Source organism: Xenopus laevis, chromosome 2L (assembly GCF_017654675.1).
Source record: "Xenopus laevis strain J_2021 chromosome 2L, Xenopus_laevis_v10.1, whole genome shotgun sequence".
Lineage (NCBI taxonomy): Eukaryota > Metazoa > Chordata > Amphibia > Anura > Pipidae > Xenopus > Xenopus laevis.
The window spans coordinates 173,082,780-173,096,672 of NC_054373.1; the positions used below are offsets into that span (position 1 = coordinate 173,082,780).

Sequence of the window (13,893 nt, forward strand, 5' to 3'; positions counted from 1 at the left end):
AAGTCGCCAGCGTTCGGTGATATTGGCGTAGTGAATTGGTATAGTAATAGCACATTTGTGCCTGGCGAAGTGGTACAAGGTGTGTGAAGCTGACAATGGCGAAAATTGGCCCATTAGTTAACCTGCCCCATAGTGAGAAGCAGTGAGAGGTGATGAGTGGTGTTTAGACTTCTAGGGTTTTTTCTTGTGTGTCTTGGGCCTGTGCATGCCTAAACTTCCATTGTCTTTCTGGCTTGCTTATTTCCCATTACAAGTTCCCTGTTAGAAGAATCTAAAAAGGAAAATGCCCTAGAAGTCTTTACATTGCATAGCATTAGAGCCTTGGGTGGCTATCTGAATAGCAGTATTTCTTTAGTTTTCTCTACAGAGAGATACAATAGAAACAATGATATGTCACTGTGGCATACACAATTGTAGGCATGGTGATTCAATCTTCAGTAAATGGACTTTTGCACCTCTGAGGAGCAAAAGGAACTAAAATATTCCTATTTTTAGGTTGTACTATTGGGGAATTCTATATTTAAGGTGGAATGCTGGGAATGTTGGGAGACATATGCATACAACTCTATGGGGCAAATTCACTAAGATGCGAAGCGCCGAACGCTAGCGTTAATTCGCTAGCATTTGGCATTTTCACTACTGCGCAAATTCACTAACGAACGCTGGCGTAGTTTCGCTAGTGTTACTTCGCAACCTTACGCCAGGCGAAGTTTCACTAGTGACGAAACTACGCAAACTCACTATTTTGCGCAGTGTACTGAACGCTACCTTTTACGCTAGACTTCCTTCGCCACCTCAGACCTGGCGAAGCGCAATAGAGTAGATAGGGATTGTTTAAAAAAAAGTCAATTTTTTTTCTAAGTCCCAAAAAAACGCTGGCGTGTTTTCTACATGATGGCTGATAGGCTGAAAAAGATCAAAAATTTTTTGGGGCTCCCCTTCCTCCCCCCTACATTTCCTGACTCATGGCAACTTACCTAGACAGTGGGCACATGTGTAGGGCAAAATAAAAATTTTATTTGCAGATTTGAAGGTTTTCTAGGCATTTGTAGTGCAGATACGTGTTCCTCCATTGAAATTTGAATTTTGCGCCGTATGCAAATTAGCCTTCGCTAGCGTAACTTCGCTTTATATAGCGAATCAACGCTAGCGCAACTTCGCAACCTTACGCTACCCCTGTGCACAACTTCGGATTTTAGTGAATTTGCGGAGCCCTGGCGAAACTACGCCTGGGGAAGTGCGGCGAAGTGCGGCGAAGTTGCGCCTGGCGCAACTTCGCATCTTAGTGAATTTGCCCCTATGAGTCCAAGAACATATAGATGTAGAATACACAGTCCCAAAAGTTTTATGTATGCACATTGTAGGTAAGGCATTAAATAAATGATGAAATCTATAATATATGACATTGGTATGTAAATATTCTGCATCTGCATTTTTAATGGATTGGATTGATCCCTGTGTTGTTTTGCATTCCTCTCTGAATAAATATATAGACAGAAGTTGGAGCTGGTGCAACAAGTAATTTTTTAACAACAATTATATTCCAGCTTTCCTGTTAATCACATTATGCGTGATCACATTTGTCCTGGCTCTTAAGGAGTAATTTGACTGTGCATTTTAATAGTGTTTAGCAGGTAAACATCAACATCTTACGGATTCTGAAATGGAATGTTTAGTTAAACAGTCATCAGCTTTTCGAGGTTGGAGGCTTCAATGCCTCTGAAGGTTTTCCTGTTTGCTGTATTGTGTGGTTAATTGAATATAGCCATTTTGGATGGTAGGGCAGGGGCTCAAAGCTCAGGGATGCAGCCTCAGTTAACAGAAGAGAATGGGAGAATAAAATGAATGGGGGTAATGTACTTTACTACTTTATAGAAAGGATTGTCTTGAAGTGACCACTGGTGAAATGTCTGCACCTTTAGAAGTGGCAGGGGTTTATTTGTACAGTAGGGGACTACACTGAAAATATATCAGGGGACATGTATTGGTACTATGTATGGGTATGTGTCAGGCAGGAAGTCAGTCTCTGTAAAGAGAGGGTCTCCACACAGAAAAGGAGTTTACTCACCACATTAGGGAAGTGGTATGCTGTACTGTAAAGGGGATTCATGTACAGTTGACTCTAATGTACTGTACTAGCCTGTGAATATATTCTGCAAATGCTTGTATGCAATGTAAGTAACCCTGTGGATCATTTGTCTCTGACACATAAAATATTATGTTCTGTTTGATTTGCAAGAACCTCCTCTTCTTTATTCAGTTTATGCACAGTAGCCTCTGGGAGTTGTAGTGTTGCCCTGTGTTGTGATTTGTTGACCCACTAAGGGCTGCTGCATGTGTAAATGTGTAAAACATATGCCTAATCTTGTAACCCATGGCAACCAGTTAGCATTTACTGGTCAACAACAGGTAGGATTATGAAAGTAAGCTGATTGATTGCTATGGGTTACTGTAGCTACATACATATTTCTGTACTTGAATACCATCCAGTATTTCATCTTTTACAGATATACTTGCTTGCCAATATTTACAGATTAACCCCCTGGAGTAGCACTTGTTCATATTCTCACTAAACCCTTTTTTATTCCTGGGATTTTAAATCCAACCTTTTGATCTGTCTTTCACAAATCCTTCTTCATTTGTATAACCTCTTCTTGAGTCTTGGTACATTTAATCATCTGAGCAGTTTCCATCTGTAACATCTCAAACATGTTTATCTTCAAGAATCTACACAAGCTTGTTAAAGCTTTTTTAAAAAGCTGACTTTTCAACCATGAGAAGATCTCTTTTCTCCTTGGAGAATAGTAACAGTTTTATCATGTGTGGTTTTAGCAAACAAGAAATCCAGGGCACTTCGGGTCTTAATTATCAATATCCAGGTTTTAGTTTCTTAGCTGGTGTTATGGAGCTTGTATATTTATACATTTATCAATGGATCATGACAGATAAATCTTGTGCTACACTTCTGCATCAGTTTGGACATTGTCCCAACTCTATAAGAATAGACTTTCACATACAGGTTGCTTTCACACATAGAGGTCCATTGACTAGACCAGAGAGAATTAAGCAAAATATACATTATTTAAAGGGATAAAATAGTTGTTTAAGAGTTCCCAAAAGCCCAAATCAGAGCCCAAAACCATTCAATAAAAAAGTAAACTCCAGGTTGTATTGCTTTACATGCATGTCCAACAAAGGCTCAGAATGAATACGTCTATATTGCCCCTTTAGATTGTGATTCCCTGTGATAGCATTCTACATATCTACCTTGCTTGGTCACTTACTTTGCTCTTCAAATAAAGAGGCGGAGTGGGGATGGGGGTCAAAGTGAAGAATCAAAGAATCGGAGAAAACTGATATCTGGGCAGGGGAACTGCACTAAAGCAGGAAGCTGGAAGGGTGTCTGGAAGTGGTTATCGAGCAGGGGTGTCCAAACATGCGGCCCAGGATGCATATGAATGCAGCCAGGCTTGAAACGCTTGGTTCCCGAGGAAACGTCATGTCACAAAGGATATAGGAGGAGGGGGGACTCTGCCCATTGCCCAGTTAGTAATAATAATATAATAATAAGTCTATTTAATATCCAGGTGTCCCATATTCCAGTGTGCAGCTCCATCTGGTTATCCAACTGGCATTGTAGTTCTTTTCTGTATATTTCCTTTTCTTTTACAAATCAAACCTGTTTGTGTATTTCATGTGTGGCCCCAGACAATTTTTCTTTTTCGAATGTGGCCCAGCGAGCCAAAAGTTTGGACACCCCTGACCAGGGGGAGAACACTATTGAATTTCTGTAATGTATGACAAGGGTTTGGAACACTGTCTGTTCACCCATTTAATCACTCATGGAGAAAAGGCTGGACTGACAGAGAGAGAAGATATTGTGGGGGCAGTGGGGGTGACCTGAACAATTATGCTATAACTTCCACATGGTAAAGACTTCTTTATTGGATTGGATTATATTCTACAAAAATATAAAATTGTATGCAAACCAGTTCCCTCTTAATCAACCCTGCATGACGATTTTCTAATATATCAGTAGATGTGCTTTCTCACTCTTTTTCACAAATGTGTGAACAATCTGACACTTCTCTGCCAGTTCCTCAGAATGTGATAAATATTGCTCATCACAGATACAATTTGTCAGAGAGAACTCATTCTCTCTCTCATTTGTCATTTGAGAAAATGCTTAAAAGGCATACAGGAATTAATTTAGGTCAAGTCGAAACTTCTTATAAGGTTCTTAGCCGATGGTACTTAACCCCCTCACGGCTACATAAAATGTTTCCATCCCAATCTTCAGTTTGTTTCAGGAATTGTGGAGGAGAAGGGACAATGGCTCATATATGGTTGCAATGCCCTTTAGTACAGAAGTTTTGGTCAAGAGTTTTTGGAATAATTAACTCTATTACCCAGATTACCCTTCGGAAAGACCTTGGATAGCCTTATTTAATAATTAGATACCCAATATTAATGGTAATTCTAGAAAACTAATCTCATTTATTTTCATAGCAGCCAAACAACTAATTGCTAAGTCTTGGAAGAGTCCCCAACTCTCAATATCAAAAATAAAAAACACGGCTATAATGATGAATGAAAAATTTCGGGCCATCAGCTCAGGTCTTAGTTTATCCTTTCTTTCGGCATAGGGTTGATAACCTTAGTTTATCTTTATTCATTTGCATGTAAGGCTATGGCAAAACTGGGTCACACAAAGATTTATTATATCATACTAAGACTACTTAGCACTTTTCAAAGCTACATTTAGCCATTCAGTCTTCTGGGGCATTCATATTGATGTAGGGACCCATAGGGTTAATATTCCCCTACGGCTTTAAATCTTTACCCTTCCTCCTTTTCTCTAGTTGCTGGGCAAACGCCCATATAGCTAATTGTTAATCTATATATCTTAGCTACTGGCCAAGAGGTGTAATGACCACTTCCTGCCACACTTTCAAATAGTGTATGGAAGGGGTGGATCTTCCTCTTTGGCTTCTGGTGTCCTTACCAACTGGATGTTCCCACTGAGCCTGGGTTCACCAAGGCCCAGTAAAGCCATTGCCATAAAGGAACCAGTACCTCTAGAGTCGGGGAGCAGGGCCCCGCGAACAAGGCCAGCTAGAGACAGGATAATCTTTGTTATAGACTATCTAGGAGAGTAAAGTAGAGAGGAAAGGTAGAAAGAGCAGCTTTGTGTTCCATCAAGGATCTATAGCAGGGAGTAGCTTCCCAAGGCTCCTAGATTGCCTTTAGTGAAGGGACCACAGTGGATAGGGTGTCAGGCTTAGACTTCTTCTCCCTGACCACTCCGCTGGGTGGGATCTGGACCACTTCAAGGTACATCTGCCTGGATGTCTGTCTTACTATTTGACTACAATCTTCAGGGGAGGCTCGTTCCTCAGCTGTCTCATCCACCTGTCTTAGTCTGCTGATTATATTCTGCCTGTGCCTCCTTTGCTTGTAAGTAACCTTGGGCTCATTTGTCTTGAATAAATAAACTGTTACTCTTTGTTTTCACTGCAAGATCCTCCTGGCATCTATTATGCCCTATTTTATTTCACAGTAGTCTGTGGGAGTTGTAGTTATACTATGCCTGAAGTGTTAGAGTCAAATGTAACCCATGCTCTAAGTAGTTAGACATTAACCCCTTTTGGTCTGCCTAGCCCAAATTAGCATTACATTGAGCTACCCTAGCTTCCAGAATACTAGTGAGCTACTACCTAATGTACCCTTAACTCTAAAGTGGCTCAATTATCAAGAATTGAGTTGTTGTGTTTTTCAATAACACGGCAAAACAAAGAATACCTGGAAAATTCGCCACCAGCGAAATGTCGCAGACGTCCATTAAAGTCTATGGGCGTCATTTTTTTAGTGAAACGAGGCGAAAAAATTCGGTCATCCCTAGTTAGTGTACTTGTGTTTTTTCTCATGAAAAAATGCTTGAGAATGAGAATATTCTGTGGTTTTGTCTGTGTTTTTTTCATGTGATTTTTGATATATCAGTTCATAAGGAAAAGCCCTCCTATGTGTGACATTCTATAGTTGGTGGAGCTGAGACTCGTACTACATTGGTAGAGGGCTGATGCCCTTATGATGTGGCCCAGTGGCCCTATGTCCTTTTGCTACTAAAATAAAATAATGTTTATGTAGGGTTAAAGTGCATGCATTCAACACGTGATTATATTCAAATGCACTGGAAAGCTCTTGTGATAATTAAATGATTAAATCGCTATGCAACCTCCAACAGTAAATTGTATTTTTCATATTCAAGTAGGGACACAATTGTTTTGTTACAGCTTTACATGAAATTTCATTTGGTTTATAACATTAGAATTCATTAATGTACACATTCAAAGTGTCAGTTATGTAATTAATATTTGCTTGTAATCTTTTCAGTAGAGAGCAGATGAGTTGTGCTTTTATGAACACATAGAAAGGTCTTTTCGAAATTTGTTTATATTAGCATTTAGAACTTACAAATATAGCTAATAGCTGAGTTTTGCATTGCCCCCTTCAGCTGTCTGGGACTATTTATTAACATAAGAACTTTGTAAATAAAGATAAATCACGAGGATGAATAAGTCTGAACTAGTTGCCGACTGGGCAATTTTATATCTTTTATAGTAAACACAACCCTACAGTTTTTTACTCCATCTGTTAGGCATATCTTATCCTACTTATACCTGCTGCACACAATCTACACATTGAAACCTCCCCACACACCTATGTATTCCAGTTTTAGATATACTCTCTGAGGCATATTTACTAAAGAGTGAAAGTGAAAATTGAGTAATTTTTTAACCAAAAACAACGATTCCCCTCAACATTGCCAATTTACTAAAAGGAAAATACAACAGAGAGACAATTAACTTTGCAGCAGTGAAAATTCTCTTTGCATTAATATCCCTTCTTCAGGGGAAATTTCTCCATTGAATATTCTCCAGTTTACTAAGAGCACAAAAAGAAACTTTTGTGAAGAGAGATTTCTCCATGTTCTGGCTGGTGAATTACCATTATAAAGATAGAGCAGACACTTTTGAATCTCATTATCTGCATCACCCCCTCCAACCTAATTTTCCATATAAGTCAATTCTTCATGGCAAAAATTCTCTAGAGAATTTGTTCTAGAGAATATTCCCCACTACAATTGCCTGGGGAAACTATACTGGCAATTTTTTACAGAGAATTTACGCCAGGAGAAAATGCACAGTATTTTTCTTGAAAAAGTGTATTTAAGAGTTTTAGTAAATATGACAAGTGTTGTAAAAATACACCTGGCAAATTAATATGAACTTTGATGAAGTTAGACGAGGAGAAAAGATGAGGGGTAAATGTACCCCTCTATGTATACTGGCATCCTTGATAGTACACAAAAAGATGGAGACACAACTCCACCTACAGATTGCAGCATTTAAATGACCAGATGGAGTGGACAGCATTGACATGTGGCATGCACAGATTTCCATTTGTTAAACTACCAAAACAGTCCCTAGGCAAATGACCCTTTTGAGGTTTATTAAAGCAGCCCTTATGTTAGCATAACATTCATTTTATTGTATGTGCCATATACAGTTTGTTCCATACGTGCATTCTTTGTATTCTATTTGTGGTACAATGACATTTTAAACTGAGTGCAGCAATGAATGATTTGCACAGTGAACATATTTGCAATGTGCGTGTTCATATTTATAAAGCTGAGTAAGATTGGGGTGATTAATATGCAAACGTGATTGCAATTTGTTTTGGGAATGTCCTTAAGGGCTTTGTAAATATGGCACAATGGCAAATTGGGAATATGTATGTGTACACTATGCGTTTAAGTTTCACCACAATTTTGGTGGTGAAAAAATATTTGCAAAACAGTATTCGCAAATTGAAAATTTAAATAATCATCAATGGTATATTCATGCACAACTAATTCCCCCACAAAAGATGGACACAGTATTGCAGTATTTAAGCATTTAAGAAAAAAATATGGGCAACATAACCATTTTCAAATAAATTAGCTCTGCACATATTCTCTAAACCAATGTTAATTTGTACCGTAAAATATCATAATTATAAATCAAACTCTAGTTCCTAATAACTCTACATCAGTACCTTACATTAGTACTGCTCCCATTATTTTTGTTTTTTAATATTCTAAGTTCCCCATGCTGCTAAAACATACAGATATAGAACCTTTGCTAGAAAATCATGTAAACATTAAATAAACCCAATTATCTGATTTTGCTCCCAATAAAGACTAATTATATCTTAGTTTGGCAAGGTTCTGTATTATTATTATAGAGAAAATGAAATCAATTTTAAACATTTTGATTGTTTGATTATAATGGAGTCTATGGGAGATGGCCGTTCCATAATTTGGAGCTTTCTGTATAATGGGTTTCCAGATAACATAGTAACATAGTAAGGTTGAAAAAAGACACACGTCCATCAAGTTCAACCTTTTATTTATTTTTTTTAAACTACTTGAAGTGAGCTGCTTTAATTTCTTTTGCCAGGGCTGTTTTTTTTTTTCTCCCAGTACGGCTATGGTGTTTCCTACCATGCAGAATGGTCTTTTTTGTTTTATGTATTTTACTGTATTTAATTATTAAGAAGCAACAGTGTTCATGTGTTGGCAACTGTCAGTATTGGACCAAGGATAGAGGCAAACTTTTGTTGTCAATTTGGCTCTTTAGAAAATGATGGAGTTCCTGGCCTTATCTACTTGTGTTTCAGATTTTTGACATCTGAGTTCCCTCAGGAAGCCTGAAGAGCTATAGAGCAAAAAACCAAGGAACTTTTCAAGGCATACAACGATGGCAGGCTAATTAAACTGAATTGCTCTGATCCTAACTTCTTCTAATCCTTGGACAAATACTTTTAAGAAAAAAAAAAACACCCCTGCTCATCCCACAATGTTTGGGCCTCTTCAGAAGCTTCAGCTTGGTAATGATTTCTCTTCCTCTAGATACTTTGTCTCTTATTGTTGACCCATATTCAATTAAATATATTCACAGAGGTTGATAATTACATAAGCAATGATGTTTTTATCTTACTTACCATCATCTTGCCTGAAAGCTTCAGGGAAGTGGAACATGTTTGGTGGTGCACTGTAATGCTTTGCTCTTTCTCTCCACATTTCTGGTTGGTTATCAAGTGTCTCTAGTGAAGAGCTATAGCGCGGTCTGTTTATAGAGTTGAATGCTATAGATGTGCTCCCAGATTTAAGCCTTAAGATTGCAGCATAGGCCTGCTGCCCCGGGATAGCCTTTGTAAAATCTAAAAAGATAAGAGAATAACAAAGAAATAAATTAATCTAGAAGTCATACATGAGAAAAGTTCTGTTTTCTTGCAGAATTTAGATCCTCAAGGTGGGGAGATGCTTAAAATGAGATGCAGTTAAGTAATAGATATTGCCATAAAACTGGTATGTGGATATTCTGAGACACATTTTGAGAGAATGGTAATGTTTTATAATAAAGGTAAAAAAGTAAGTTTTGACACAATGTACTGCAAATACCAACACAGGGAGGCACGTTTTTTAAAGGTCGATTTTTGAAATGTGAGATTTTTTTAAACTTTATTCAAATCAAATATACTCTAAATTAGATTGGGGGATATTTAATTAAAAAATAGAATATCTTAAACTGGCACTCATTTTACCAACGTAAACTCAAATCGACTCCAAATCAAATTCAACTAAAATCGGTCCAAGTTTTTTCTCTGAAAAAAACTCGAATGTCAGGAAGGCTACTAACATGTCCATATTGGTCCCTGGACCTCTCCTATTGACTTATACATGAACGGCAGGTTTTAGGTGGCAAATAATCTAATTTGAGTTCTTCAAAAGCCAGAGTATGATAAATCTTGAAATTTGAATTTGTATTAAAACTCGAATCGAGTTTGGATAATTCATAATTTGAATTTGAGCATTGACCATAAAAAAATTGAAAACTCATATTTGAATTTTCAGTTCAACCCTTAATAAATCTGCCATTTGGGGGCAAATTTATCAACATTTAAATTTTGTGGTAAAATCGCATTTCAAATTTAATTTACCAAAACTCACATTTTTTGAGATTTATTAACTGCAAAGATTAGAAATTTTTATGTAAAAAAAATTGCCACCTGAAAGCTATTGAGTTCATTAGTAGTAAATGGGAGTAGTAATTTTCAAAATTCATGCTTATTCACAATTTTAGTTTTAAGATGATAATTTGACAGACTCATTGAAAGGGAAGTGTAGAATATGATTTTACTGCGTTAAAGTTGTTTTTACATGATGGCGTTTTTGAGATGTTTACTTAAATAAGCACAAATTCAAGTTTGGTGAGTTTTCTACTTTTTCCAATTTATTGAAATCTAGAAAAAAACTCAAAATACTCAAATTAGTGTTAATTAAATTCTGTTCTCAAGAAAAGCAATATATCACACAGCTGTAGAGCAAGAAACTCCTAAATTATCTTTGTGCTTTTACTCTTATGACTCCAGTGACTCCAGCCTTTTCTCAGATGGCAAATTGCTTATGGACAACCCTTACACTAGAACATTTTTTGTGTATTTAAATATGTTGGTTGCATAGTCTGTAAAATATTTGCTAAAATTTGCGTCACAAGTTTCAAAAACTTCTTGAAAGATTTTGAAGGAAAGAAAAAAAGGTCTCAAGCATCAAGTAGATCTATTGCTGTAATAATTATGCATCAATATCTATACAAATTATAGATTTTAGTATCACAATAGCTTATAGTATTACCCCTCTTAAAGGAATTAACAGAATCAGCCATCACAACATCATCCAGCAGTGCATTCCACAACCTTGCTTTCCTCAGTTTATCAAAAAAGCAGCACACAAATAATGATGGAATGGTCAAGTAGCAGAGATCTTCATGAATATAATTGTGTCATGATATATAATTATTAGTATTATGATCATTAGGATTAATTTTATTATTACATAGAAGTTGAAATAGAAGGCTTTCCTTATGGTTGTATTGGTGTCTATACAAAATCATTCTTTTCCTTTTCCTTATAAAACAAAGGTAAAAGTCATAGAAATAAAATGTTAAATGGATTCAGCCCCCTTATTTTTATATTAAAAACACCTTTTTTTATCAAATAATAGATTTTTTTAATTTAGATTTTTTCTAACTTTGTGAATCAAAGTTAGACTTGACTGCTATGATGTAGAGAAAAACATTCAATTGAATTGTTGTGTTGCAGGAGCAAGCACAGGTAATAGTAACATTTTATTTACTAAAACTATTTTACTGATTCAATATCTTTCTGCATTATTAAAGGACTGTGTGTATTTATCTGTTGCAAAACAACAGGGATGGTAAAATAAGAAGGAATTTATTATCAGGTTTGTTGCAATTAACATATAATGCTCATTTTGAATTCACACAAAGCAAGCTTCTATTTCTGTACTGTATAGTTTATTATAACCAAGTCCACCCACTGAAGTAATGAATCGTCTGTGACTACATAAGGTACCTTACCATTAAAGGAACTGGACTGACAATTTCTGAAAATGCTTTCCTAAATAGCAATTGATTAATTAATATATTCTAACCTACAAAGTCAATGCCTGTACTTGTTACACAACTATATATTTCTAGTAACTGTGATCTGCGTCTTAAAAATGTTCTTTTCTGGGTTTCTTTTAGGGTTGGAAAACTTTGGTTATTATGGGGCATATTTATCAAGGGTCGAATTTTGAAATGAAAAAACTTTGACATTCGAATTCAAAAAGACCAACTGAAATTAAGTCGAAGTTTTTGTTTTGTTCGAATAGGTCAGTTTTCTATCAAATCGTTCGAATCTAAGGAATAGAGCATTTGATCAAATTTGATTCAAAGTTTTTCCCAAAAAACCTTAGATTTTTCAAAGTCCACCAATTGACTCCAAATGGTTCTAGGAGGTCCCCCATAGGCTAAAACAGCAATTCAGCAGGTTTTAGATGGCGAATGATCAAAGGTCGCATTTTTAAAGAGACAGTACATGATAAATTTCGATATTCAAATTTTCTAATTTTTTTTCAAATCAAATTTGGACTATTCCCTAGTCGAAGTACACAAAAATAGCTCAAAATTCGACCTTTGATAAATCTGCTCCTAAGTGTGCAACTTGGTATGTGCAGGAATATGCTGTTCTGCATAGTAAATTTCCAGAAGGGAGAGTATGTCCTGAATGAAACAGATGACATCTAAGTTAAAGCCTATAGTGTTGATGAACTGAACTAATGAGGTAAAGGTACTATACGAAGGGGTAGGCTGCATCTATCATTTGCAGGAAGTTCCATGTGAGGTTTCAAATACCCAATATTTCGGCTTACAGTTCAAAGCAACAGGGTTGAGTTCAGCAGTTGACCAGTAGTTAAAGGGATTCTGCCATAGGAAATAGTGCTGGTTCAAAAGACCTCTGCACTGTGTTTAAAAAGAGAAAACATATTTTTTTTATATTACATTTTGAAATCTGACATGGAGTTAGACATTTTGTCAGTTTCCCAGGTGCCCCCAGTCATGTGACTTGTGCTATGATAAACTTAAGTCACTCTTTACTGCTGGACAAGTTGTAGTGATGTCAGTTTGAGTGTAAAAGATAACAGCTCCCTGACAAAAGAAAAAAGATCCATGGTAGGTATGAAAACAGCACTCAATAGTAAAAATCCAGTTCCCATTGCGACTCCTTCAGTTACATTGGGTTGAAAAAACAATAATTGTCTCAAAGCAGTACCATCATGAAGTGTTGGCTCTTTTTGAAAGCACAAGATCAGGCAAAATTACCTGAAATGGCTGCCTACACACCAATAAGAAAACCTGAAAAACATGCACTTGTTGGATCAGGAATACTATTTTATATGGTAGTGGGAATTATATGTAGTGTAAACAGTGTGATTTAGATATAAAAACTACACCATAAATACCAGAAAGCCTGTATTATAGAGAACTTTGGAAGAAGGTGCTATAATATAGCAAAATATGGAAAATGTTTCTTAGGTTTGATTACCCCTTTTATTTTAATAGACAAGGTTTCTGTAATACTTACCTGTAATGACAGGTAATGGCTCCAGATTTATGACCCATTAGTAGGTAGTAAGCATAATTGTATGAATCAAGCCTATCAAAAATCCCTGATGCAAGTAGGAACCTGATGTTTGAAAATACATACGTTAGTCCAGTTCAGGAGAAATATACTGGGTTTTGTAATACAACCAATGTTCTTTATAGGTAATAGTATTTGAGATTTTAAGAGACTGATTTATCAAACATTTAATTTCTAATTTTTGATATTTTGTTTAATAAAGAAAACTTGCCAAACTCAGATGTTTCAGAACCTCAAATTAGCTATTTTTGTAAAGAATCATGACAAAAATTCAAATTTGAATGTTAATAAATCAGCTCTTTATTTAATTTTGATGAGTTTATCTGTTTCATTGCTCATCACAAAGAATTTACATAATGCGTTTAAGTCAATGGGCTTTTTTGCCGCAAAATGCATCGAAGGGTGTTTTTTTCTTGCCAGTTTTTTGCAGCAAAATTTTGCAGCGCTTTAGCATTTTCAGATGGCTAAAGACAGAATTTCAAAGGAAATCCATGCCTTGCAAAACACTTTGTTCACCACTATCCTATATAGTTTTTCAAAGGCTGCATAAACTGTACACCAAGTAAAAAGGCTTATTTAAATGTGGGGTCTACGACACCTCTAATGTCCATAGAGATCTCAGTATCTGGCCAAGCACAGCAGGTGATTTTAGTGCCTGAATACAATGAGACATACAACAAGTTACAGCACTTAATGAGAACATAGCTGGCAAACCTTATCCTGGATATCATGAATTGAATTCCCAGAAGCCCCCTGGTCCTTATTATTCCTCTATGAAAAATGTTACCCTCTTGCATAATATGT

The 13,893-nt window shown here is 36.2% G+C and overlaps 1 protein-coding gene across 1 annotated transcript in view; it reads right to left on the reverse strand.

Annotated features, from left to right (window-relative positions):
• The window catches only part of LOC108707575 (contactin-5), an 879,452-nt gene that overhangs the window by 300,168 nt on the left and 565,391 nt on the right, over positions 1 to 13,893 (reverse strand). The window contains exon 5 of the mRNA XM_041582695.1: positions 9,046 to 9,264. Coding sequence (XP_041438629.1) covers positions 9,046 to 9,264 — 219 coding nt within the window. The remainder of the gene's footprint in view (positions 1 to 9,045; positions 9,265 to 13,893) is intronic.